Genomic DNA, 25,598 nt, shown 5'->3' with positions numbered 1-25,598 from the left:
CTTGAGAATATTCAGTGTATTCAAAGGATGAGCACATTTTCCATATAAGTGGCAAATACAAGAAAACGCTATGATATGGAGCTAAACCCCTATTACACATGCTGTGGAGAGATGAAGTCACAAGTAAAATGGTAAGCATTTTACAACAGATGGCCAATGTACAGGTTTCTCATGAATGGCTGCACTCATTTCCCAATAAACATATTTTTGTGAGTTTTAGGTTTGACCGCCCAAAGCCACACACACCTTTTTAGATAATAGGCAGATCCCACTGTAAATGGTATTTTTGCAGCACTTGTGAATCGCTCAGCAGGTCATGTATAGCAGTGCCCATTCATCGGTTTCTCACGTTTGATTCAGGTGTTGAAGGTATCTTTCTTAAACACTGACATTTTATGAAATTAACGTCTGAACATTTTTTATAATTCCCCATTGTAGCTATGAGCGAATCTGGCAGCTTTACTAGAATGGGTCCGTCACTAGAAGTTCCAATAATGAATTCTTGTGATAGGGAATACCAGCCATTTAGACTTCATAATGTAGGAATTACACCACTGAACCTGGAGTATCAGCTGACCAACATGGAGTCTATTACTCCTTTTTTTCATATCTCTTCCTCTCCCATATAGCCTTTCTATTCTCTTTTCATCTCACTCTCATCTTCTTAGTCCTACAAGCCTCTCATGTTCTGAATAGTGGTACCTCTTATACAATGAGGCTCATATATACTCACATCTTCATTTGTGCATAATCCGTGACTGTTTTGCCCAGGTTATCTGTTTCCTGTATCTTTAATATTTACAGTTGTAATGTGTTGTTAGTTTACATTAAAAGAGCTACCTACGTACAGTTCCTTCTTCTGCTAGGAATGATATGGACTGGTCCATGCCTCCTCCCTCCGTGCCAACGTACCGTTCGGTCTTGGTGCAAATTTCTGCAAGTTCCACCTAAGGAAACGTTGGAAGTAAAGCTTGAGTCAAGATAAAGGATGCATCACATACAGTGACCGACTGAGGAGGACCGTGAGATACCTCTGAGATCACCCTTCCCCACACATTCCTTATCAATAGACTGTGCTTTGGATGCCATGCAAGTCTGACCCATTCTCACTGTAAGATGGTGTCATCATATAGTCTTTCTCCTTTTGCTCTGAACCCTGCCACAATCTCTCTGACTCCACTGTAGAGGATGGCACTGGATATTTATCAGAGTCTCCATTCTAGCACCAGTCCTCCTTCCATTTCCTCCCCCATCCCATTTCCACACCTCTGTCTGAAATTGTGCTGCAATACTGACGGAATACAAAGTATGCTCCCTGGTAATTTACGTAATCCAGATAATTCACCTTACTATTTGTAATGTGTCGGTTTCATAACTAGAAATTACCGATTGAAGCTGAACTCATGAGATTTATTACTTTTGCATTTTCAAGAACACTCACAGAGTTTTCCCTAATTAGGGACCTGATCCTCCAGTGCTCCCGTGGGCAAAATTCCCAATAACATCGATGGGACTTTAGCCTTAGTAAAGAATGCATGATCAGGTCCCCACAATAAATCATCTAGGGTCTGGCTCTGACATTCTTACCCTGAGACTGCCTTATCTGACAAGTAGCATCACTGCCCATCTCAGAGGCACAGTTCCTTCTAAGCGCTGCCCTATGCACAGGGCAGCTGGCAATGCCACAGTCTAGTCCTTCAAAATGTATGATGATCTCATTTTACAAACCAAAAATGAACAAACGGTTAAAGGGCCAAATTCTGCCCTTTGATGTGTGTGTGGCTCCCAGTGAAGTCAATGGGAGCACTATGTGTGCATCCAATCCCAGATATCAGCCCAGTGTGTTTTGGGCAGCTGTGTGTAGCAGTTCCATGACTGTTCAGGAGCCTGTTAATGTCCTCAGCTGTAACGTTCTTTAAGTAAGTAAATAAATAAATAAATATGGGACTCAGGCCTTCCCAGTGCCAGTCTGCCAGTGGCTCCTCTCCATTCTCCCTAGGGAACGTGCTGTCTAGTCTGCGTTCCACTCTCTGACACAAAGAAAAGGAGGGCTTGTGGCACCTTAGAGACTAACAAATTTATTAGAGCATAAGCTTTCGTGAGCTACAGCTCACTTCAGCGGATGCATGCAGTGGAAAATACAGCGAGGAAATTTTACATACACAGAGAACGTGAAACAATGGTTGTTACATTACACACTGTAACAAGAGTGATGAGGTAAGGTGAGCTACTACCAGCAGGAGAGCAGGGGGGAACCTCTTGTAGTGATAATCAAGGTGGACCATTTCCAGCAGTTGACAGGAATGCGGGGAGGGAGGGATACACGGGGAAATAGTTTTACTTTGTGTAATGACACATCACTCCCAGTCTTTATTCAAGCCTAAGTTAATTGTATCCAGTTTGCAAAGTAATTCCAATTCAGCAGTCCCTTGCTGGAGTCTGTTTTTGAAGTTTCTTTTGGTTGAAGAATTGCCACTTTTAGGTCTGTCAGAGAACACTTCAATCTCTCTGGTCACTCGATTACAGACCCAAAAGTGGCAATTCTTCAACAAAAAAACTTCAAAAACAGACTCCAACGAGGGATGGCTGAACTGGAATTAATTTGCAAACTGGATACAATTAACTTAGGCTTGAATAAAGACTGGGCGTGGATGGGTCATTACACAAAGTAAAACTATTTCCCCATGTTATTTTCCCCCCCCCCCCCCACTGTTCCTCGCACGTTCTTGTCAACTGCTAGAAATGGCCCACCTTGATTATCACTACAAAAGGTTCCTCCTCTCTTCCCCCGCCCCCGCTCTCCTGCCCGTAATAGCTCACCTTACCTGATCACTCTTTTTTCAGTGTGTATGGTAACACCCATTGTTTCATGTTCTGTGTATATAAAATCTCCCCCCTGTATTTTCCACTGCATGCATCCGATGAAGTGAGCTGTAGCCTACGAAAGCTTATGCTCAGATAAATGTATTAGTCTCTACGGTGCCACAAGTACTCCTGTTCTTTTTGCGGATACAGACTAACACGGCTGCTACTCTGAAACTCTCTGACATGACACCCTAATCTACAATTTCTGTAACCTGTAAACACCGGAGTGTTTGTGTGAGGCTTCATCAATGTCTTAGCGTGTTTTGACACCTGTAGGTGAAATGGTGCTTTAGAAGGGGAGAGTTTTCATGTTATCACTGCTGTAAAAGACACTTCACAGCAAAGACATTACTCCAGCCCCTGAGGCGCCTTGGGAAATGCTCTAAGAACATTTTATAACAAGGAGTAAAGGGGAAAGCTTTCATGGCCTTGCGCATCACATGCCCATACCAGCTCATTCCATCAAGCACAGGGTAGTCAGCATCATACTTGCAACAGGGAAGAAAGGAAAAGAAAAAAGATTGTAGCAAAGCAGCAGCATGATCTTCAAACCAGGAGCAAAGTCAGATTCAGATCCCCCAGCAGGGACCTGAAAGAAGATAATCAGCAGAGTGGGGACATTAACCAGCTGTACCACACAACTGTAAAAGGTAGCAGATAAAGGCAGTAAATCACCATATGTTGAGGGAGGTATGTGTGCCTGTCTGCTCATTCACTCAATTTACATAAAGCCACTGGAAACAGACAAAGCTGTAAAGTGCGTGCTCAGAGCTATGCAATCAGACTGAGTGGCTTGTAAAGCACTAAAGGTTGATTTACTTGGCCCACAGTGCTACTTATGTAAAACGCTCAATAAACTTCAGGTTGATAAGGAGTTCTCAAAAACCCATCACCAAACTACTCTAAAACTGAGCAGATAGGAGCCCTTTGAGGCAAACATCAAGGAGAGTTCAGATTGTCCTCAGAGCACCATATTGGTGCCACAGTGTAAACAGACCCACTTACACCAATCTAAAGACAAAGGGGTCTGCTTTGCCATGGATGCCCAGGATCTTGTAGGGGTAATTGATCACTAATGGGAATCAGACAGCTAAATCCCCTGCGCAGCAAATAGCAAACGGCCAGGCCACAAGCAAAATTTTACCTGGTGTCCCTTCATATATTTGAAAGATGAATAACAAATAGGGATTGTGCCTCCTTTTCTTCTTGATGAAGTATTAAAAAAAGACCACACAAACAGAAGTGTCCCTCGCTGTTTGGGGTGTTTGTTTGTTGTTTTAACTTTAAATGTATCAGGAATGTCAGGCCTTAACCGAAGTCCATGTTCTCCCACTCCCCACAAAAAATTAGAAATAATTTGTGAATGAAACCTTACCATGTAACAGTCCACCCAACATTAATGATGCCCTTTTTTCTCTTAAAATAACCAATGAAGTATTTGCATAGTAAAAAAGACACACACACACACACATAGACCCCCAGCAGACACGCACACACACAATGCAGCTTGTAGGTGCTCACTCTTCTCTGCAGCTGGAACGGTGTATATTCTCAAACATCCATGTGCTCCCCATCACCAGGGTGAGCCACACAGCTATACTGCTCCCTCCCTCCTCCTCTCCCAAGGCAGCAATACCTCCTTGCTTGTTTTTGCAGCTACTTGTAAGGAATATTGGACTGGGGTCCAAGCAATGCATCAGCTGGGCAGCAGTGGAAATCTCTCCACAGTTTAGATGCACACAACCGTCCCATTTGAAAACCTGATGTCTGTGTAAGATCAAGATTTTGTGCCCTGAAATATCCAGGTACAGATTTGCGCACACATGTTTCTAATAATGTAGTCTAAAATGCAGCTCTTGAGGTACTTGTGCTGTATATTTTGCTCTCAGGCATGGCAGGCAGAGAAATGACTGTGTTTCATTTGCAGATTTTGGGAGGAAGCATAGCAAAACTCAGACTAGGCAATTCTCCCTTTGCTTTGTCTGGATACAAGTCATATCGCCTTCTGCACAGATCCTCTACCAGTCAACTTTGTGAGCCTTGTTTACACTTTTAAAAAATGGGGGGGCTTGCAGCTGTGGAATGTTAACAATTAGCACACTGCCACCCCAGTCCCTTCATATGTTCCAGTGATCCATGCCTTGCTAAGCATTGGTTCTTGCTTTGCCCCAGCCTGCCAGTTGTCCAGCTGCGTGTGCTGGACATACAGCACTGCTGGAGCCTTGAGCAACGTTTTTTTTTCTTTTTTAAACTCAGCCAAGAATGGCAGGACCACCAAGGAGGACCTGGCAGGGGTTGAAGAACCCTCTCCAAAAGACAGCCTAAGGCTACCCTGAATGACTTGGTTTCTAATTTAAACAGGCTCAGGCCTACCCAGACTGGCCTTCTACTTGTGGTAGCAGAGGGATGGGACTAGAGCGGGTGAAGTAGTCATTTGTGCAAAAAAGCAGTTTTTACTCATTACGGAAGCAACCAGCCAAACATTTGCTTTTCGGTAAAACAAAATTCAGGGAAGTGTGACTGGAATCCTGGAAGCTGAAGCAGAGATAGGGAGACACAGAGTTCCATGGCGTGCAGAGATTTTATATTTAGAAAAGAGGGATGGTCTTGTGACTCAAACAGTGAGCTGAGAGCCCAGGTCTCCAGCTCTATATTTGACTTCTTCTGTGATCCAGAGTGAGAACCCTACCTCATGTGTCAGAATGCATTACTGTTTGCACAGTGCTTTGAGATCCTCAGATGGGAAATGCTATAGAAATGCAAACTATTATTATTAAAAACAGGCAAGCTGAGGAAAATTAGGATCTCGGAGATAAGAGGGCTTCTAAAAATAACAGTTCTGCAGGGGGGAAAAAAGCCAGATGTGTGACACACAGAAAATCTCCTTGCGCATGCATGAGGTCACAGTGCCATTTAGGTTTAGCCAGCCACTCCTGGCATCCTAGGTAGAAGCTGAGGGCCTAGGCAGCCACCTAGTTTGCCTATAGCTTGAGCAGTCGCTGGCCCTTCCATTTCTCTCCTATGGGTTCACCACTTCTGAGCCAAACCACAATACATGAATGGTTCCCACACATTCAAGACCCACAACTGTTAGCACAGTTCCCATCCCCCAAATTAAGTATCTGATAAATGAAGATGTCGTGTATGACAAAATGCCAAAGAACTTTACAAACATTAACTAATCAATTCTCACAGTACCCCTGTAAGGCAGGAATTATTCCTAATTTACAGACAGGTAAACTGAGGCAAAGATGTTTGTGACCTGTCACATAAATCAGCCCCAGAAGTGGAATTAGAACTTTCAGGTTTGTGATTCCCTCCCACCACTGTGCTCCTTCTCAGCAGTGCTGTCTCAACTAGTTGTTTCTGGGGCAGGTTTAAAGCTTTTCAGAGGTGATGGTAATATATGTAACACAAAAAGACATAGAAAAATAATAACATCAATGCACAAAAGGACCAGGAAAACTGCTTTAAAATCCCAGAAGCAAAAGTGGCTTCATGTAACATGTGAATTTGAACTTTCCATGCCTAATTCTTTTGAAATCCACACGTTCTAAAACCCTCTGATTTCTCCAGTACTAGCCACAAAAAAGAGAAGAATTCCAGCCACGCTACCCCACTCAGATGTGGGTGAGTGTGGTAATGTAGCTAGAATGTGAAATAATATTGCTAACACAACACATGAGTCGTAAGAGGGACACACAACCCCATTTGCATGCTATCTGGTGTAGTAAATAAGCAAAGTGGGCCATTTAACGGAACAGTAAAAATGACCAAACAACTTCAAAAAATTGTTTTCTGGATCTCAGCCTTCCAAAAAAACAGGAGAAAAATGTTCCTGAGCCCTGTGAGGAGCTAAATGGTTACTGGTTATTGAAGACCTGGGTCAGAATTCATTTTTCCTAGACGACCCTAGAAGTAATTTCACTGCATCTTCTATCATTTTTATTTCACGTGACCTCAAATGACCTACATCAGTTATGTGATAATCTGCATAGGTTCACGATAACTCCCCCACAAGCACAGCTCAAAACAATCACGTGACCTATTGCATTCCAGAATGCACTGGGCAGAATATACAGCACAATGCAATGCTGTGCTATATATTGGCTGTTTAATGATCAAATGGCTATTACTGTAATCATTTAGGGCCAAATCCTGCAGTCCTTACTCAGGTGACAGCTGGGGAGTCAGAAGCCCTGGCTGGACCATGGAAGGGGAATATAATAGCAACTGCCCTGAACTGTAATATTGTGAGCAATGGATCTGCCAACATTCAGCTCCACTGGCCAAAACTTCCATGCATGTACTATAGCCCCCCAGTACTGCAGCTGTAGTAGTGACTGAAGTAATGCCCCATATCATGAGAGAGGAGAGACATATTTGGAGGACTGGAGCTTAAGTTTGTTTGTTTTTTATTTTGTCCGTGGTTATCCCTTACGTCTTTAGGTACCTTCATGTCATCTGATCCTGACCCCAGAGCAGGCCTAGATGAGCTCCTTGGATTCCTTTCTTCCTCTTATTCCTCCCCACATCTCCTCGCCTACCTGCCACCTCCATGAATTGCTGGCACCTCTCCTCCTCCTGCCCCCAGAGACTGAGCATGTCATTCTCAGGAAACGACTAAATTCCACCACCAATCTGGTAAGCAGGTGCCTCAAATATCATAGCTTTCCAACTCCTGCTTCAAAGACCAATGCAATCAGGGTGTTAGTATCTCTTGGCAAGTTCACATGCCAGATTGGCAGTGCTTGACTTGGGGGATGTTTAGCATCAAGGAGTTATACAAGATACTGTGTTTAGCGTTTTGTTTATGCAATAAAAAGAAAATATAACTACATTTTGTCAGAATGTGCCTAATTAAAACAGAGCAAAACAACATTATCAAGAACAGAATCACAGCACACAAAATTCATTGTTACGTAATGTTGCACAGAAGTTTTATCATTTAGAAACATGCAAGAAGTAATAAACTTTTTAAGCAAGCTGCTGTTTTTCAAGCACTTTAAAATTAAAAATCTCTTTTTTCAGATACCAGTAGTTGGCAAATTTGGAAAAAGCTAAAGCGGGGCACGCACATCTACCCACCTCTTAGATTATTCTGTTTCTTCCCCCCTCCTCATCCTAAATTCTGATCAGTATTTATCCATCACCAGGAGGCAATGCTTACTCATTTGTAGCCCGGATAACTTGTTCACATGTGCAGACCAGGACCAGCCTTTGATCTGAAGGAGAGTTTCAAAAAATACCTCTGTTTTTTGTTTGAAACAGTTTAAAGTTCTTCCTGATAAGGAGTAAGTCAAATCTTGGGTTACAAAGAAAGAAATTTCTACCACTTAAAAACTGTTTCATCTTTAAGCCACAGTATTTCCTATCCAATATAGACAGCACAAAGAAGTCTACCCTAAGAAATCAGATCAATGGAGACACAGTTTAGTCTAACAAAGTTGTGGGGGGAGGGGAGGTTCATTGAAGTATTTGCTGCTGTTTTTAGGTAGAAAGATTTTTCTTTTTCTAAATTCCTCACAAGGGCCGGTCAATTTTCCACCTAAACTGTTTGTTTTTATGGAAAACTTGGGTTTTGACTAAATGAAACGTTTTCACTAAAAGTGTCTGCTTTCCAAAGAAAGTCTCAAATTGTTGTTGAAAAGCTCAACACCCGAAAAGTTTTTGGTTTTCAGCTAAAAATCTTTGTTCTTCATTTTTTTTCAGTGAAAAGTTCGAATTTTCCATAGAGGTGGGAGGGGGAGAACTTTTCTCACAAGTTCCAATAATAGAATAATAGATTAGGGTTGGAAGAGACCATCCTTAGGAGGTCATCTAGTCCAACCCCCTGCTCAACGCAGGACCAACCCCAACTAAATCATCCCAGCCAGGGCTTTGTCAAGACAGGCTTTAAAAACCCCATGTAGGATGGAATCTAAGGATGGAAATTCCACCACCTCCCTCGGTAACCCATTCCCAGTGGCGGATTTAGAGTTAGTGAGGCCTTGTGCACAGCTTCATTTTTGGGGGGCCCCCTTGGGACCCAGCCAAAAAAAATAACATTCTCTCTTATCTTCCCCCCCACCCTGTTTTTCATTCTTTTTTTTCTTCATCCCCCTCCTATATCATAAATAATAGGAAGTAAATGAAAATAAAGTGAGGTACCTTGATTGGGGCAGGGGGTTCGGATGCAGGAGGGAGTGCGGGGATCAGGCTCTGGGAGGAAGTTTGGGTGTGGTGTGCGGGCTCTGGGCTGGGACAGTGGGTTGGGGTGCAGGAGGAGTCAGGGGGCAGTGTTTACCGTGGGCAGCGCAGCTCCCGAAGTGACCGTCCTACCCCTTTGGCAGCAGCTCCTAGGTGGGGGAGGCCAGGGGAGTCTCTGAGCGCTGCTGGCTGCAGGCACTGCCACCACAGCTCCCATTGGCCGCAGTTCCTGGCCAATGGGAGCTGTGAAGTCGGCGCTTAGGGCGGGGGCAACGCGCAGAGACAAACCCCCCACCCCCACCCCCCAGGGGCTGCAGGGACATGCCAGCCACTTCCGGGAGTGGCACAGCACGGAGTCAGCGCGGGAAGGGAGCCGCCTTAGCCCTGCTGCTGGCACATCTCTGCTTGCCCCTTTGGAGGAGGGGGGCAGATGCCTCCCCCCACCAAGGGTACGCAGAGATGTGCCAGCAGCCAGCCGCTTCTGGGAACGGCATGGGGCCACCAGCCATGGACTGCAGGCAGCCTGCCTGCCTAAGCCATGCTGCGCTACCGGCTGGGACTCAGGGGAAGGTTGTCAGATGAGATGTGTCCTGCATTTTGGGGGCCTCCCTGTCATTGAGGGCCCCATGCCACCACACTGTTTGTTTCATGGTAAATCTGCCTGTGCCCATTCCAGTGCTTCACCACCCTTCTAGTGAAATAGTTTTTCCTAATATCCAACCTAGACTTCCCTCACTGCAACTTGAGACCATTACTCCTTGTTCTGTCATCTGCCACCACTGAGAACAGCCTACCTCCATCCTCTTTAGAACCCCACTGCAGCTAAAGGCTGCTATCAAATCCCCCCTCGCTCTTCTCTTCTGCAGACTAAATAAGCCCAGTTCCCTCAGCCTCTCCTTGTAAGTCACGTACACCAGCCCCCTAATCATTTTCGTTGCCCTCTGCTGGACTCTCTCCAATTTGTCCACATCCTTTCTGCAGTGGAGGGCCCAAAACTGGACACAATACTTCAGATGTGGCCTCACCAGTGCCGAATAGAGGGTAATAATCACTTCCCTCGATCTGCTGGCAATGCTCCTAATAATGCAGCCCAATATGGCTGTTACGGTCATCTTCCTAGCATCTCACTCTGACTACATCACCCCTCCTCTTTCACTGCATCAAACACAGACACAACTCAACTCTGTAAGTTTTGTTTCCTCTTTGTTTTTCATACACTCACCTTTTTAAGGTATGACATTTTGTTACACTGTTTCCCACTAGAGCCTATTTCATTGGGAGTTTACTAATCACTAATTTAATTTCTTTAATCTCTGTTGGGTCCGTGTGGTGGTGATGACAATAGACAATGAATTATAATGGAAACAGAAGATCATCCACTTTATATGACTTTTCCCCACAAATATACAGACAACTGCTAAGGAAGTGTGAGAGTGAGAAGTCCAGATAAGGAAGATTGAACTGTAATAACCTCTGTTTAAGCAGGTGGACTAAGGGCCAACTACTCTGATTTTCATCCTGGGCATGGGTTGGGACAAGGTGTAAACTGGGACATAAGGTAGCCCTTTGCATCGAAACAGACTATACTGTCGTTTTTAATGTATTACATACCAGTGACCAATCTCTTTCAATCTCACATAAACCTTTAAAGAATTAATCTCACGTAAGTTTAAACCCTTTAAAAGAGTAGGATAATTAGTGGGTGGGAGACAGGCAAATATTTGTTAGTAAAACAAATTTAGTGTTGCTTGGTTTTGTTTTGGAAAAGCACACGCTTTATTCCCACAAAACTTGGTATATACAAATCTAGAACGACTACAAACAAAATGAATTGACTTTATCTATACAATGATGGTATAAATTTACATTCACTTGAGTTATTTTAGGTAAGACATCTTGGGCAAGGTTAGTACATCAGGTTTTGTGAATAAAAGAAAGCAAGAAAAATGACAGTGTAACAATTAAGCTCGAAAACAAAAATTCAGTTTCCTTTCTGCTTGAAAGGTAATTACTTGTGAGGGGAACCCCTATTATCTACAGCCGTGTAATAGTGCGCTACAGCCTTTAAACATTCTCACTGTCAGTGCTCCAAGAGAGCTCTTTTCATCAGAGAACTTCTGGGAAATGAAGGTATCTATGCGTATGCCTGAGCAAAAAATCATAGAATCAGGAGATGCAAAAATCCTATTAGTCCACCTAGTCTATCCCTCAGCCAATGCAGGAATGTTTCCTAATTTACATTTACCAATGTGTTGTCCAGTTTCATTTTATATGTCGCAACCAATGTGGCTTTCAGCACTTGCTTGCACAATAAAGTGTGGAAGATTTAGTGCCTGAGGAAAAACCCACTGCAGATTTTTCATTTCTTCAATGAGGTTTGGATCAGGTCTTCAGCTCATAGTACTGAAAACTATAAAGCTACAGATATAGATGACTATTTCATATGTATAGCAGCATATAAAAGCAGCATGACATGATCATTATTCTACATCACTAAAGACATAGTTTAAGCCAACATAAATGTTCATAGTCTTTCAATCTCAGACGTTTAGTATATGATCCAATAGCATCTGGGGAGAAAAGGCCTGATGTTAAAATATATTTTGTACATAAAATAACCTAATACTTAGAGACTAATGAAGGTTACCATCTGCCTTTGGTCTGCATGCTAAATTCCAATTAGCTGAGTTTCACATATGTTTTGCAAGGTAATGATACTTATTTCCATCAGAAGCAGGAAAATATTTGTCAGATATTATCTGGATGTCGTCATAACCACAGTAATTTTAACTTGATGTCATCTGTCCTTTAACATACTTAAATGGTGTATTTCCAGTCTGGTTCATGAGAGATTGTGGCCTTTGATTACCACACAAGCTGCTCAAGTGCTCTGCTTCCACTTGATTTGAATAAACACAGTCAAACCTAACAACTTGTTAATAGCTCTGGAATTTTTTTTTCCATGGTGAGGAGGAGGCCTGGGAGCTTTGATAGTGCTTTATAACAACAACATCTTAAAATATAAAGTCTACATGTGTATTTATAGATAAGCAACTTTGTTTTCCAGCACCAAGCTCCATCACCTTAATTTGACAGATACTTTTAGAATAGAAAGGAAATGGAAAAACTCTCTGTAGTAATGTGATAAAATAATCTAAATTATAACCATTGCACGCATCAGTCTACAACTTCAAGTCACTTTATAGACATGCATCCTCACAAAAACTCTGGTAAGGTAGTTGACTGTTACCCTATTTTACAAGTAGGGAAATTAAGGCGAGATGGGAGGTGACTACAGGCACACTTCTAAGACCCTTCCTCACTGCACAGCAGTTTCAGAATCAGGGTGGGATCTTCAAAAGACATTGGTGTTGGCCTGACTCTTCTCCCATTGCAGGCAATGGAATTTCTACCCTTGGTTCCGTGGAAGCGGAAAAGGCTAATGCTGCATGCTTTTGAAAATTCCACAGCTAAATTCTCAGGGTGAAAATCACCCGGGTGTGAATGGTCAGCACGAAGTCCCCAACACACTAAAGCCCAGCTTTAGCGTCGGCACTGGGGACCTACGGTTGTATACGTACACCGCAGAAACGTTTCGATTTTGTTTACACTGATTTGTGTACTAGTCCTGTGGGCAACATACTGATGTTTATTTTTGTGTGGTCTAAAGCCTCCAAAGTTTTTGCACTCCATTAAATATGACATGATGAGCTGTGCAGGAGAAGACGGAGATCCTCGGAACGCATGCTCCCAGAAGCCGTCACCTAGCTGTTCTATTTCTCTAGATGTGATTGGCTTTGTAAACTTGGGATATTGATTGTTTCCTTGTTTCTCTGTCTAATTTGAATTCCTTGGGCTGTTTGGGACCAAAGAGTCAAAGCTATTCTATCGCTTTATGTATCCTGAGGCCTGAACAGCTGGAAATTTTCCACCTGCTCAGCCAGTGTGCTTTTCTCTTTTAAAAAACAAAACAAAACAAAAACAAAAACCAGACTATTATGTCATTTACAGTGCACAGTGTAAACCAACCACAAAACTTAATTTGGTTTCTCTATCCTTCATTTCATATTTCTCTTTCCTCTTTATTAAGGGCACTGGCATGAAACAGAACCTTTGCTTTTTAAGGATTCATCCACTCCTGCTGCTTACCACATAAAACTTTCTGTGAAATTACAATTAATCACTGTGAAAATTATCCTAAGGTGTCATACCCAAAATTCTGATTGGTCTCCATATCTGAAATAAATCCTTAGCAAATGCTAGCAGTGCCATCTTAAAAACCCAGTGTTTTCTCTTCTGAAAGGAATTATAATCCTGGTCCAATGGAAGTCAATGGAATGAGTCCCATTGCTTTCAGCATGTTCTGGATCAGGCCCTGGGTCGTGCAGAGGCTTACTGTGTATAACCTAGCTGAGAAAATGACAGAAAACATTGCTTTTCTGTCTAAAGTTTCCAGAATTAGTTCACAAAGATCCTGATCCTACAGCCCTTACTCAAACAGGGTGAAATTGACCTTGTTCAGAAGACGACCTCAAGGCCTATGAACGACTTAAATCCCAAGTAAACACTAGACTTAAGCTTGTTTAAGCCTTCCCGTGGCTTTCTGTACAGGGGTGTGTTTATCCCACATGTAAGTCCTGCTGAAGTCATATTGATGGATCAAAATGGATTTAGACGAGTGGATGGTACTTTCTCTTCTGTGTACAACAGACTATTTTAAGTGTGGTTCTACAATGAAAAGTGACTCTTAAAACAGCATCCTGCAATTCTATTTTTACTGTCTCTCAATGATAGTCATAAGTACGGAACACACTCTCCTTCCCCCCCTCCAGATGGCATTGTCAGGTAGACATTTTTCAGACTAAAGCCACATTTAAAGCCATGTGTCCTCTGAATTTCCCTTTTTATTAAAACATCATTTACTTATGTGAAACACTGAATCCAAGATTAAAATAATGCACTTAAAATAAACACAAACACAACACTTTGTGCTACCTGTGCTATTCACTTGAGCTGCAAAAATGACGTTCTAATGTGCAAAGCTTATGTCATCTTTTCCCAGTGTGCTGCATTGCAACAGGGGAGAACACTGGCCTTCACAAACCGACTCCCCTCTTTCCATCATTATTTCTAATGGCCTAGATTTTCAAAAGTGACTCGTGATTTAAAGTGCTTCTGTTTTTGGGTGCCTAACTTGAGACAGCAAAAAGGGGCCTAGTTTTCAGAAAGTATGGCGCGCTCACCCAAAAATCACTAGTCACTTTTTTTAAACAGTGGAGTTATAGTATAAAATATAAAACCACCCATTCTCAATGTTGATCTACACAAAGCAAAATATTAAGACTTTAGCTGTATATAAAACTAGATTAACATTTTCATTTAAACTGAAATAATGATCCCTAATTCAATATTCTAAGGATTTATTCAATTAGAAGAGTATTGAACCAAAAAGCTAGAAGATATAAACCAATGTAAAAACAACATATCCTTGTGCCAAGATAAACACATTGAGTTAATTCACAAGTCAAAACTGCTACATTATAAATTTTGATTTGAAGATCCCTTTCATAGTTATAGTATACCAACCTCTTGACTAATAACACTCAAAATTAATGCAGTTAGTGATTGATTCAAAGCCCACTGCAATAAATAGAAAAACTCACTGACTTCAATAGGGCTTTGGATCAGTTCCTTAGTCAGCACATGGACCCAAGCTCATATAAGAATTTGGCAGCAGGCCCTTTTTGTGTAACTTCCCTGCCTCAATAACTGAAACAGAAACACAACAAAAACCTGAAGCTAAGTCCTAAGGTCCGGATCCTCAAAAGTAGTTAGGCATCTAACTGACCACAGCACTATGGTTCAAAGGTGCAGTCATAAACTCTATGGCCCCCATCCTGCAAGAGAGTTGCCAACTTTCTAATCACACAAAACCGAACACCCCTGCCCTGCCCCTTCTCTGAGGCCCTGCCTCCACTTGCTCCATCCCCCTCCCTCCCTCACTTTCACCAGGCTGGGGCAGGGGGTTGGGGTGTGGGAGGGGGGTGAGGGTGCCGTCTGGGGGTGTGAGCTCTGGGGTGGGGCTGGAAATGAGGGGTTTGAGGTGCAGGAGGGGGCTCCAGGCTGGGGGTCGGGGTGCAGGAAGCAACCACCACATCCCTGCGACCCCTAGGCACATGGGCGGCCAGGGAAGCTCCGTGTGCTGCCCTTGTGCCCGCAGGCGCCACCCCCACAGCTCCCATTGGTCACAGTTCCCAGCCAATGGTAGCTGCAGAGCCAGCACCTGGGGTGGGGGCAGTGCGCAGAGCCTCCCTGGCTGCCCATGCACCTAGGGACCACAAGGACCTGGGGGCCGCTTCCAGGAGCAGCACGGAGCTAGGGCAGGTATGGAGCCTGTCTTAGCCCCAGGCCCCTACTGTGCCGCCAACTTTTAACAGTCCAGTCGGCAGTGCCGACCGGAGCAACCAGGATCCCTTTTCGACCAGGCATTCCAGTCGAAAACTGGACACCTGGCAACCCTACCTGCAATGGGACTCCACATGGGAGCAGGGGCTGCACAAGTGGATCACATCACAGGATCAGGCCCAAAATGATCTAGTTTGATTTCCAATTGCTATAAAATCAGGCACGGAGCAACTAATTCCACATTATTAGACAGCATACTTGCCTAAAATAACAAAGTTTCACTTTCATAAAATGTATGTAAGTATGTTTAACAATATACCAGGAAGTATACCAGAGGTGAAAGTAAGCCGGTACGCCCCAGTACGGTGCACCGGTAAGAGCCGGTGCGCCATACCGAGACCAGCTTTCCCAGACAGCAATTCAAAGCCCTGGGGTAGTGGCGGTGGGGCTCTGGCGGGGATTTAAAGGGCCCCAGAGCTCCAGCCGTCGCTACCGCCCCGGCCCTTTACATCCCCGTCGGAGCCCTGCTGCCGAAGCCCTAGAGTAGCAGCGGCAGGGCTCCAGAGCGGATTTAAAGGGCCGGGGTGGTAGCAGCTGCCAGAGCCCCAAGCCCTTTAAATCTCCGCCTGAGCCCTGCTGCAAAGCCCTGGAGTAGCAGCGGCGGACCTCTGGCAGGCATTTAAAGGGCCGGGGCTCTGGCAGCCTCTACCACAGCAGAGCCCCAGGCCCTTTAAAGCTCTGCCAGAGCCCAGAGCCCTGGGGTAGCGGCAGCAGCCGGGAGCCCCCAGGGCTCCTCAGTGATTTAAAGGACCCAGGGCTCAGCTGCGATTACGGCAGCTGGAGCCCTGGGCCCTTTAAATTGCCTCCGAGCCTCTGCAGCTGGTAGCTCGGGGGTGATTTAAAGGGCCCCGGGCTCCCAGCTGCCACTACTGCAACTGGAGCCCCAGGCCCTTTAAATCAAGATTTAAAGGTCCCACCCCTTCCGGTTGAGGCCACGCCCCTTCCGGTTGAGGCCACGCCCCCTGCTCAGGACTCCGGCATCCTCTAACTTACTTTCCCCGGTAAGTCCTCTAACTTACTTTCACCCCTGAAATACACACAGTCCACAGTACAAATGCAAACCCCCTGCAAAGTGCCGTTCTGTTTCTGTATTCCATTTCTTATTCTTCTCTTGCCTCATTCTTTACAAAGTACGCTTGCAAGAAATAGGATCTTTGCTTAAATATCTACATCGTGCATGGACCAAATTTTTGAAAGTAGTTTCATAAATTTACACCCAACTATTGCAGCATGAAAATAATTGAACATCCATCCATCTGATTTGTGTGAACAAGCGCAGGTTTAATTTATTCAGCTTTATAAATCCAATCCCGAAGCCTTTTGAAATTCAAGGCTGATACATCTTGTTTTATTGGTAATTTATTTGCGCATAATCCAGGTCAAATCATTGGGAATTATTCTATTAACGTCATGGCATTGGATTAGGCCCCCAATTAGTAAATATAAATGTATTACATTAGGCCTGCTCCCACTGAAATCAATGAAAGCTTTGCCAAAGCTGAGTAGATTTGGGCCTCTTACCTATGGCTCCATCAAATGACCGTAATTGCTCTTTCTAAGAACGTATTTAAATGTCATTCAACCTCAGCCACGCGATGTTTCCCTTGTACGTTCAATACGCTATATATGTTGTTGTCTTAGTTTACACAGGAGGTAAACATGTACTTAGCCATCCTGCTCTAAGCAATGGAAAAAATGTAGAGGTGGCCTAACAAACCGCAGCACAGCAAGCGTTCTCATTTGCAGCACACCACCAGGGTCAATTCACTCAAATAAATCTCATTATTCAAATGGACTAGTCTACAGTGCTCACAAATTTTACCAGAAAACATGACGCTAGGACAATTAAAAACCTCATTCTGCTTTCACTGTTGACAAGACTTTTTTCATGCTGAAAAGCTGTGTTTGAGGGTCTCTTTTCCTAATATTAACATAAAAATAATTTTAAAATCAAATGATACTACTGAGCATTAGCAGTCTTCATGTTTTGGCAGTGTAGGGTTGCACTGGAATCTTGCTATAGAAGAGAGGAACTCTTTTTAACCGTTTAATTTTAAATTTGCCATCTTACAAGTTGAATATTAGTGTACTGCAACAGGTTAACATTACACATCTGGCTGAATTGACTTGAACTGGTATTTTGCCTAAACTATTATGCGGATGTTTTTGGGTTTTTTTAATAATTCTAGGCAAACTAAAGCACTGCCCTTTTTCAGACTTTTACACACAATAATTAGTGACAACATTTTTTTTCTGAGCTGACTTGTAGCCTCTACAAAAAAAGCTATTTTTAAAAGCCAGCACTGAAACACAAATAAAACTGCACAGCACTTTCATTTTGTACTCTTGTTCTCTTCTTTATCTTACAGATGTAAAGCCTCGTGTTAAGGGAGAATATCATAGGATCACTTTAATTTCCAGTTACTTTTACTTTCAGTCCACTATTTAAAACTCTCATTACCAGGAAAGAGAAAACTATAACTCAAAGTATCTTCATAAAAATAGTTTTTGCATCAAGAAAACAGATAACTGTTCCATTCAGCAAAAGGTCAAAATTCCAGAATTTTGGCCACAGAACTCCTACCATTCAGCCAAATCTTATTCTGAAGCCAAAAGTTTCTGTGCATTGCTTTTGCAAAGCATGTGTTTAAGGCTTAGCAACACCCATCAAAAGGGAAAGAAAAATCAACCCTCTCTTATAACCTTATCATGACAGTCCACGTTGATGACAAGACATTGTAACATATATAAATTACCTTCAGTTGTCATTTCTGTTATATCAAATGCCTTGGGGAAGGGGGCGGTATGATAACTTGCACTGATGTATTTTGTATAAGAGTTATTGATTACTTCAGGATCTTTAATTATGTTAATAATATCTTCTTTGGGGGATTTTTCCTCCAAAAAAATTTAAATACATAAATAAATATAGAGACCCCAGAAAGTTCTGGTCTGAGAAGTGTCAAGGTTCTGGAAAGCACCTATCTCTGTCCAGCTGCAAAATCCCCTGGCATGGGGAAGCTCCCAGCTGATGCACAGCTGGTATTGCTGGCCCCTGCAACACCCACCACTTGGTCCAAGTGCAGGGTGCACGTTAGGGCTGGCAGGGGAGGGGCACAGCATATTTTATACTGAGCTGATAAATGGTTCCTTGGGACTCAGACGCTTCGAGTGCTCTACTTTATACTGGGGCTCAGATTGCCCCAGATCCCTGAACGCCCCTGTCTCTCTGCTATGCCAAATGTAAGCTTGGTGCAGCAGAGAATCTGGGCCACGCTGGGTATAAAGCTTTCTGTGCTAGGTGCAAAAACTTGCCTTTGGCACCAGACTTCTTGTTTTCTACCATGCTATAAAGTCTGCAGAACCTCTGAAGTTGTGCTAGAGGATAGCATTGCTGCCACAGACCTCATCAGTGCTATCACCCATCATCATACTCAACACAACCAGACATTTTGTACCTGGCTGACCTTTAGAACAGGTCTGGCATGATCCAGAACTATACTCCAAGACCATGTGTGAGTTTATGTGCACATCCAGCCAAAGGTACATTCTGTAACTTATTTTTTCTTAAGAGAACTGTACAGTATTACTTAGCATACAGCAAGTCTGTTCTTGGTGTTCAAGTTACCAATTTCTACTAACTAATACATTTCAGGCTTTCTGATCCCTGTCAATTTTCTGGATCATTGCAGATAATCACTTCCTCTGTTATGGAATGTGAATACACTTATTACAATGACTAGGGAACAGGCACAAGTGTACACTATATCTATTCTTTTCTCTTCCTGATGTTTGAATTTAAGATTCTAGATTCTACCAGACATTTCCACCAGACTGAACTTTATTGCATGTGGTACCTTCAAGCGCCATAACTACTGCAGAGGTGTTTTGACACATGAACAAAGGTCTACTACCAGGTTTAGTGGTAACAATTCACTTACACTGGGTTTGTTTTTGAGGAACAATATTTGTTTAAAAAGGCTTTAATTCTGGATGTGGACTGGAAATGGATTCATTTCAAAACGCAGTGGGGAGAGTGGGATGGAAGATTTCTACTCCTATTTTGTCTTGACTATAACCCATTAAGAAGCTTCTCCACAGGCTTTCAACAGATGCTTTGCTACTAGAGCCACAGCAAGTCATTCAGGGAGGGAGTATAAGGGTCAGAGGGTGTGGTCCACATGCTTTAGAACGTATATGCTCAATCCTGGCTTGCAGAGATTACATCTGCTCCAGGGATGGCCATGTGTGAGACTTGAGTTGGCCAAAATACAGGCTTACAATAATGCTCTTTCTGCAGCTTTAATGTATGCCTGTTTCCTTGCCAAACTTAAAGCCTGCCAAAATTTGGCCAAACATGTTTCCTCAATTGTGCAATATTTTCAGTTTATATCCAACAGTTCTTTGTGAAAACAACTGCATTGTGTCTTAAAAATTTATGGATGTTAACAATATTTAAAGTTGTATTTTACAGTTAATACTCTTGGGTTTTACAGTAAATTACCTTTGAAAGGGTCTTTCCATTAGCTGTAAGTGCCACAAGTCCAGCACAGCATACCAACGCACTGGAACTAGACAGACCAGAACTTGGTGGGATGGTTCCATCTAACAGACAATTCATTCCAGTTGAGCTATTAAGACCAAAATGTTCCTAACAATGAAAAAATAAACAATCTGAGTATCAAGTACAGACCGCCTTAGACTTTCAATTATCCCATGTTTAGGAAGAGATTTCTGTTGCTGAGTTGTTGAACTACTGATGTGCTGTTTGGTGTCACCATAAAGAATGAGGGGGTTTGTGACATTTTCAAGTCTGGTCCTTAAAAACCAAGATTAAAATTCAGAAGAGAAGTGCATGAATATAAGATTTTAAGACCATTTCAAATTTTGGTTATATCTTGATACCCCTCTTCACTTAAAAATATTATTTTAAACCTGATATTGTACATGCTCAGTCTAAGGACAGCAGAGAATTTCTGAGGTCTCTCAGACAAGTTGTTGCTGAATTATGGTGCTTAAAACATTTTTTTTTCTATTCTTGAAACTGCTCTACAGCTCAACTACCAAGAATATTTCTGAACTGAAAGAGAAAATAGCCTATTATAAGTCTCCACTAAATTAGAAAAGGCACTAAAGCACAGAACTATTGATTTCCATTGCTACTGCAACCTCTAGTTACTCTTCTGTTGTGACTCATGCCCTGTGATGTCACATTAGTTCCCAAATTCAGGGTCTCCTAACATAAGATACTGCCAGAGCCAGCATTCTGCATTTGTAATCCAAAATACACTGGAAATTTGTAGAGATCCTTGTAAAACTGAAGTTTGAGACATTTTAGCCATGTGGTAGTTTTACATGCAGCCCGCGAGTAAGAATGCAAACTCCCTGAATCAAACAGACATCAAATACAGAATCGGAGAAATGTAGAGCTGGCAGGGATCTTGGAAAGTCATCAAATCCAGCCCCCTGCACTGTGGCAGGACCAAGTAAACCTACACCATCCATGACAGGTCTTTATCCAACCTGTTTTGAAAAACTTCAAATGATGGGGATTCCATGACCTCCCTTGAAAGTCTGTTCCAGAGATTAACTAGCCTTCCAAACAGTAAGTTTTTCCCAATATCTAACCCAAATGTCCCTTGTGGCAGATTAAGCCCATTACTTCTTGTTATACCTTCAGTGGATACAGAGAACAATTGATCCCTGTCCTCTTTATAATAGCCCTTAACATCTTTGAAGACTGTTATGAGGCCACTGTTATGAGGCCCCCTCCCCTTCTGCCTTCTTTTCTCAAGACTAAACATTCCCGGTGTTGTTAACCTTTCCTTATAGGTCAACTTTTCTAAACCTTTGATTACTTTTGTTGCTCTCTTCTGGACTCCCTCCAATTTGCACACTTCTTTCCTATAGCAAGGTACCCAGAACTGGACACAGAACTCCAGAGGAGGCCTCTGAGTAGGGCAGGACAGTCACCTCCCATGTCTTACACCCCAGTAACACTCTGGTTAGTACACCCCAGAATGATATTAGCCTTTTTTTGCAGTTGCATCACATTGCTGACTCGTATTCAGTTTGTGATCCACTATAACCCCAGTGGTACTATCATCTAGCCAGCTATTCCTCATATTGTAGTTTTGCATTTGATTTTTCTTTCTAAGTGCAATACTTTGCACTCACCTCTATTGAATTTAATCTGGTTGAACTCAGACCAATTATCCAATTTGTCAAGGTCATTTTGAATTCTAATCCTGTCCTCCAAAGTGCTTGCAATCCCTCCCAGATTGGTGTTATCTGCAAATTTTATAAGCATACTTTCAACTCCATTATCCAAGTTAATAATGAAAAGATAGAATAGTGCTGGATCCAGGACTGACCCCTTCAGGACCCCACAAGATATGTCCTCCCCGTTTGACAGAGAACCATTAATAACTACTCTTTGAGTACAGTCTTTGAATCAGTTGTGCACCCATCTCATAGCTATTTCTTCTAAACCACATTTCCCTAGTTTGCTTATGAGAATATAATGCAGGACTGTGTCAAAAGCCTTACTAAAATCAAGATATATCACATCTACAGCTTCCCCCTATCCACTAGGCCAGGGGTGGGCAAACTTTTTGGCCCGAGGGCCACATCAGGAAATAGAAATTGTATGGTGGGCCATGAACGCTCACTAAATTGGGGCTGGGGTGGAGGAGGGGGTGAGGCCTCTGGTTGGGGGTGTGGGTTCCGGGGTGAGGCTGGGGATGAGGAGTTTGGGGTATAGGAGGATGCTCTGGGCTGGAACTGAGGGGTTTGGAGGGCAGGAGGGGGATCGGGGCTGGGGCGGGAGTGTGGGAAGGGGTGTAGGTTCTGGCTGGGGGGCGGGCTCTGGGGTGGGACTGGGGATAAGAGGTTTGGGGTGCAGGAGGGTGCTCCGGGCTGGAATCGACGAGTTTGGAAAGCGGGAGGAGGATCAGGGCTGGGGCAGAGGTTTGGGGCATGGGGAGAGGCTCAGGGGTGCAGGCTCCGAGCAGCACTTACCTCAAGCAGCTCCCAGAAGCAGTGGCATATCCCTTCTCAGACTTCTACGTGGAGGCGCAGCCAGGCGGCTCTGTACGCTGCCCCATCCGCAGGCACCGCCCCTGCAGCTCCCATTGGAGCACTGGAGGGAGCCATTGGAGCACGTAGAAGCCAGAGCGGAGCCTTGTGGCAGCTTCTGGGAGCCACGTGGAGTGGCCCCCGACCCCACCGGAGCGTGGGAGCAGGGCCAAGCCGCATGTTCTGGCCCCCAATCCAGCTGGAGCACCAGAGCGGGTGCGAGTTGCATGCTGCGGTCCCTGACCCCACTCCCTAGCGGGAACTGCGAGCCAACTTAAAATGGTTCGCAGGCTGCATCCAGCCCACGGGCCATAGTTTGCCCACCCCATGCACTAGGCAAGTAACCCTGTCTAAGAAAAATTAGATTTGTTCTTGACAAAACCATGCTGGTTATTCCTTATAACCCTATTGTCTTCCAGATGCTTACAAATTCATTGTTTAATAATTTGTTCTAGTATCTTCCAGGTATTGAAGTTAGGCTGCTGACTTGAATACATCTAATTTATCTAAATATTCTTTAATCTATTCTTTCCTTGTTTTGGCTTGCATTCTTACCACTTGTGGTTAATATTAATTGTGTTTGTATACAGTTGTATTAGCAGCTTGGAAAAAAATAGATGGATATTATAACCTTGGTTCTGCTACATATACCGTATAATGAAGTCACTTGGTAGTCACTATGCATTAATTATATGTATACAGTAAAGAACAGAAGGTAGTTGATATGAGAAATATTTGTACAAGTAAGAGAGGACCTTTTCTAACTCTAAAGTTACGAGTTTATGTGAGGCCACTCTGCTTTTGATGACTGCTATCATACTATTTATATTTAAAGCAAAGGGATAACTTTAGAGATTTTACTGTGGCTCAAAATCTAATTGTGTGTGCATGCATGCACAAACACAAGATTAAGATCATATATAATTTTCATTCACGGATCCCAAAACACTATCTGTAGATTGTATTCTGTTCTTACATTTTTAAACATTTTAGTTCTCTTCTTTCACAAAAATTTTTATATCATCTCTAGTACACTCTGGTTCAAAATAAACACCATATTGTACCAACCAAAATATCACCCACATAAATTGTATAAATACATACACATCAATGTGCCAACGCAGATTTACGTAACCATCACAATCACCTGAGAAATGCCAACATTTCTCAGAAAGAAGCTCCCCTCTTTTCCTACAAAAAAAAATCTATTCCTGTTCCTGAAATAAAGCCAACTGCAGGCAATAAGGGCAGAGTTCATGCAGCACATAAGAAAGATCTTGTTGAATGTGTCTCTTCGTTGCTACAAATTATCTAAAAATTCCCTTTCCAGAAATACAAACAAATTATTAATTGAAATGCTATTGCTGCCAATGCTCGTTCATGCAGAACATCAGACAAGCCTGTTTAAAAAACTACTTGAGTAATATATTTAACCAGAAACTCATCCACAGGGTTGTCTTCAATGTGAATCAGAATTGCAAACTTATCACGCAATGTTTAAATAAAAAACTTACTCCAGTTTCAGAAATGAAAATGGACTTTGCCAAGTTCTGCAATAGTTCTATCCCAAAAGGATAACATGTTCAACTTCATATAAACAGATTATCCCCTTGGACCTTCTTAGTACTTGCATTTGAATGTTTCTTAAGAGTCTGTAGCATTTATGCTTATTTTCTGCCAGCATTAGTATACAAACCTGCTTTGCATATTAACCATCAAGCTTAAAAAATTATTTTTAAGATCTAACTCTCAAAAGCACACCCCAAAATATGTAGGGACACTTAGGTCATGTTTCTCTGAGCCATTTTACTGTAAAGAAAACTAGCATAAAATTGCAAAGTAAATACAAATTAAATGAATGTTTTACTTGTGGGGCAATTCAGAGATTGAAAATATTCACATCACTGCAAATAGGAGTCACTGATTGGGGCTTGAAACATATAGGGCAGTGACAGGAATTTTAGATCATAAAGAGAACAGTTTGTTACTATGATTGCATAGTATAACATGTTTTAAAGGTGCTAAATGAACTATGGAACTGAACATTCACCATTCTGTCAAAGTTTCAGACAGAAATAGATGTACTAAAATTCCTTTTTTTTTCTCAGCCTAATAAAGAAAGAGCTGTTGTTTCATTCTGAATCAAGTATGATTTTTAAAGGCATAGTTAAGCTAAGATGCTGGTATGTTCAAAAGCACCTAAGTGAGTCAGGAGTACAATGACTTTAGCTTATGCTCAAATAAATTTCTTAGTCTCTAAGGTGCCACAAGTACTACTTTTCTTTTAGCTCTTAAGTGAGTTATGAGCTTTTGAAAATCCCACCCCAAAGTCATGCATTGAAAAGCCTGTACAGCTAATAATTTGAAGCAGATTATTGCAACTGAAACTGTTTTTAAAAACTACTTTATTTTGCTTGCTTTATCTAGTTTGTTATTGGATGGGGGTGGGGGTTGCATTTCCTTGTGCCTAGCATGTGCAATAGGACCCGTCAATTTCACTATTTGGTTCTCATGCACTCGGGAGAGGGGGTCTGTGTGTCTTTCTAGTACTCCTAGGAATTATTTACATTTTAAAATAGTCTTCACTTGGGGGACAGGGAGGAGGGAACAAATTATTATTTTAGGTTCCATATTTCCAAACCTACAGCCCCCTTTTAAAAATAAACCTTAAGCATGTGGTTCTGTTCAGCAACGTGTCTAACTTTGACTATTTCAGTTTACATTTTTCTATTTTAATGAGTCTGATCATGATCCGACTAAATTAATACACTGTTCTGTATAATAATGTATATAATAAATCTAATGTAGGTTTTGTATCCTGCAAATATTTTCATACAAGCAAAACAAAAGTATTTTACAAATTTTTTAACATAAATATAAAAGTACTTTAGTTAATAGGATACAAAAGACAGCTACAAATTAAGTTGTATGAGTAAAAAATGCCCTATTAAATAACATATTTTATAAATAAGCGTAATAGGACATTATATAACATACACCCA

At 42.4% G+C, this 25,598-nt stretch overlaps 1 protein-coding gene across 5 annotated transcripts in view; it reads right to left on the bottom strand.

Annotated features, from left to right (window-relative positions):
- The window catches only part of GALK2 (galactokinase 2), an 89,212-nt gene that overhangs the window by 37,581 nt on the left and 26,033 nt on the right, over window positions 1-25,598 (bottom strand). For 3 of the 5 annotated variants that reach the window (XM_077828857.1, XM_077828858.1, XM_077828860.1), the window contains exons 5-6: window positions 20,024-20,170; window positions 849-947 (exon numbers count right to left, since the gene is read on the bottom strand). In XM_077828857.1, coding sequence (XP_077684983.1) covers window positions 849-947; window positions 20,024-20,170 — 246 coding nt within the window. The remainder of the gene's footprint in view (window positions 1-848; window positions 948-20,023; window positions 20,171-25,598) is intronic. The other 2 variants (XM_077828861.1, XM_077828862.1) reach the window with 2 other exon arrangements.

Source organism: Eretmochelys imbricata, chromosome 10 (assembly GCF_965152235.1).
Source record: "Eretmochelys imbricata isolate rEreImb1 chromosome 10, rEreImb1.hap1, whole genome shotgun sequence".
Taxonomy (NCBI): Eukaryota; Metazoa; Chordata; order Testudines; family Cheloniidae; genus Eretmochelys; species Eretmochelys imbricata.
The sequence above is the reverse complement of the archived record's forward strand: the minus strand, read 5'-3'. Positions and strand labels throughout refer to the sequence as shown.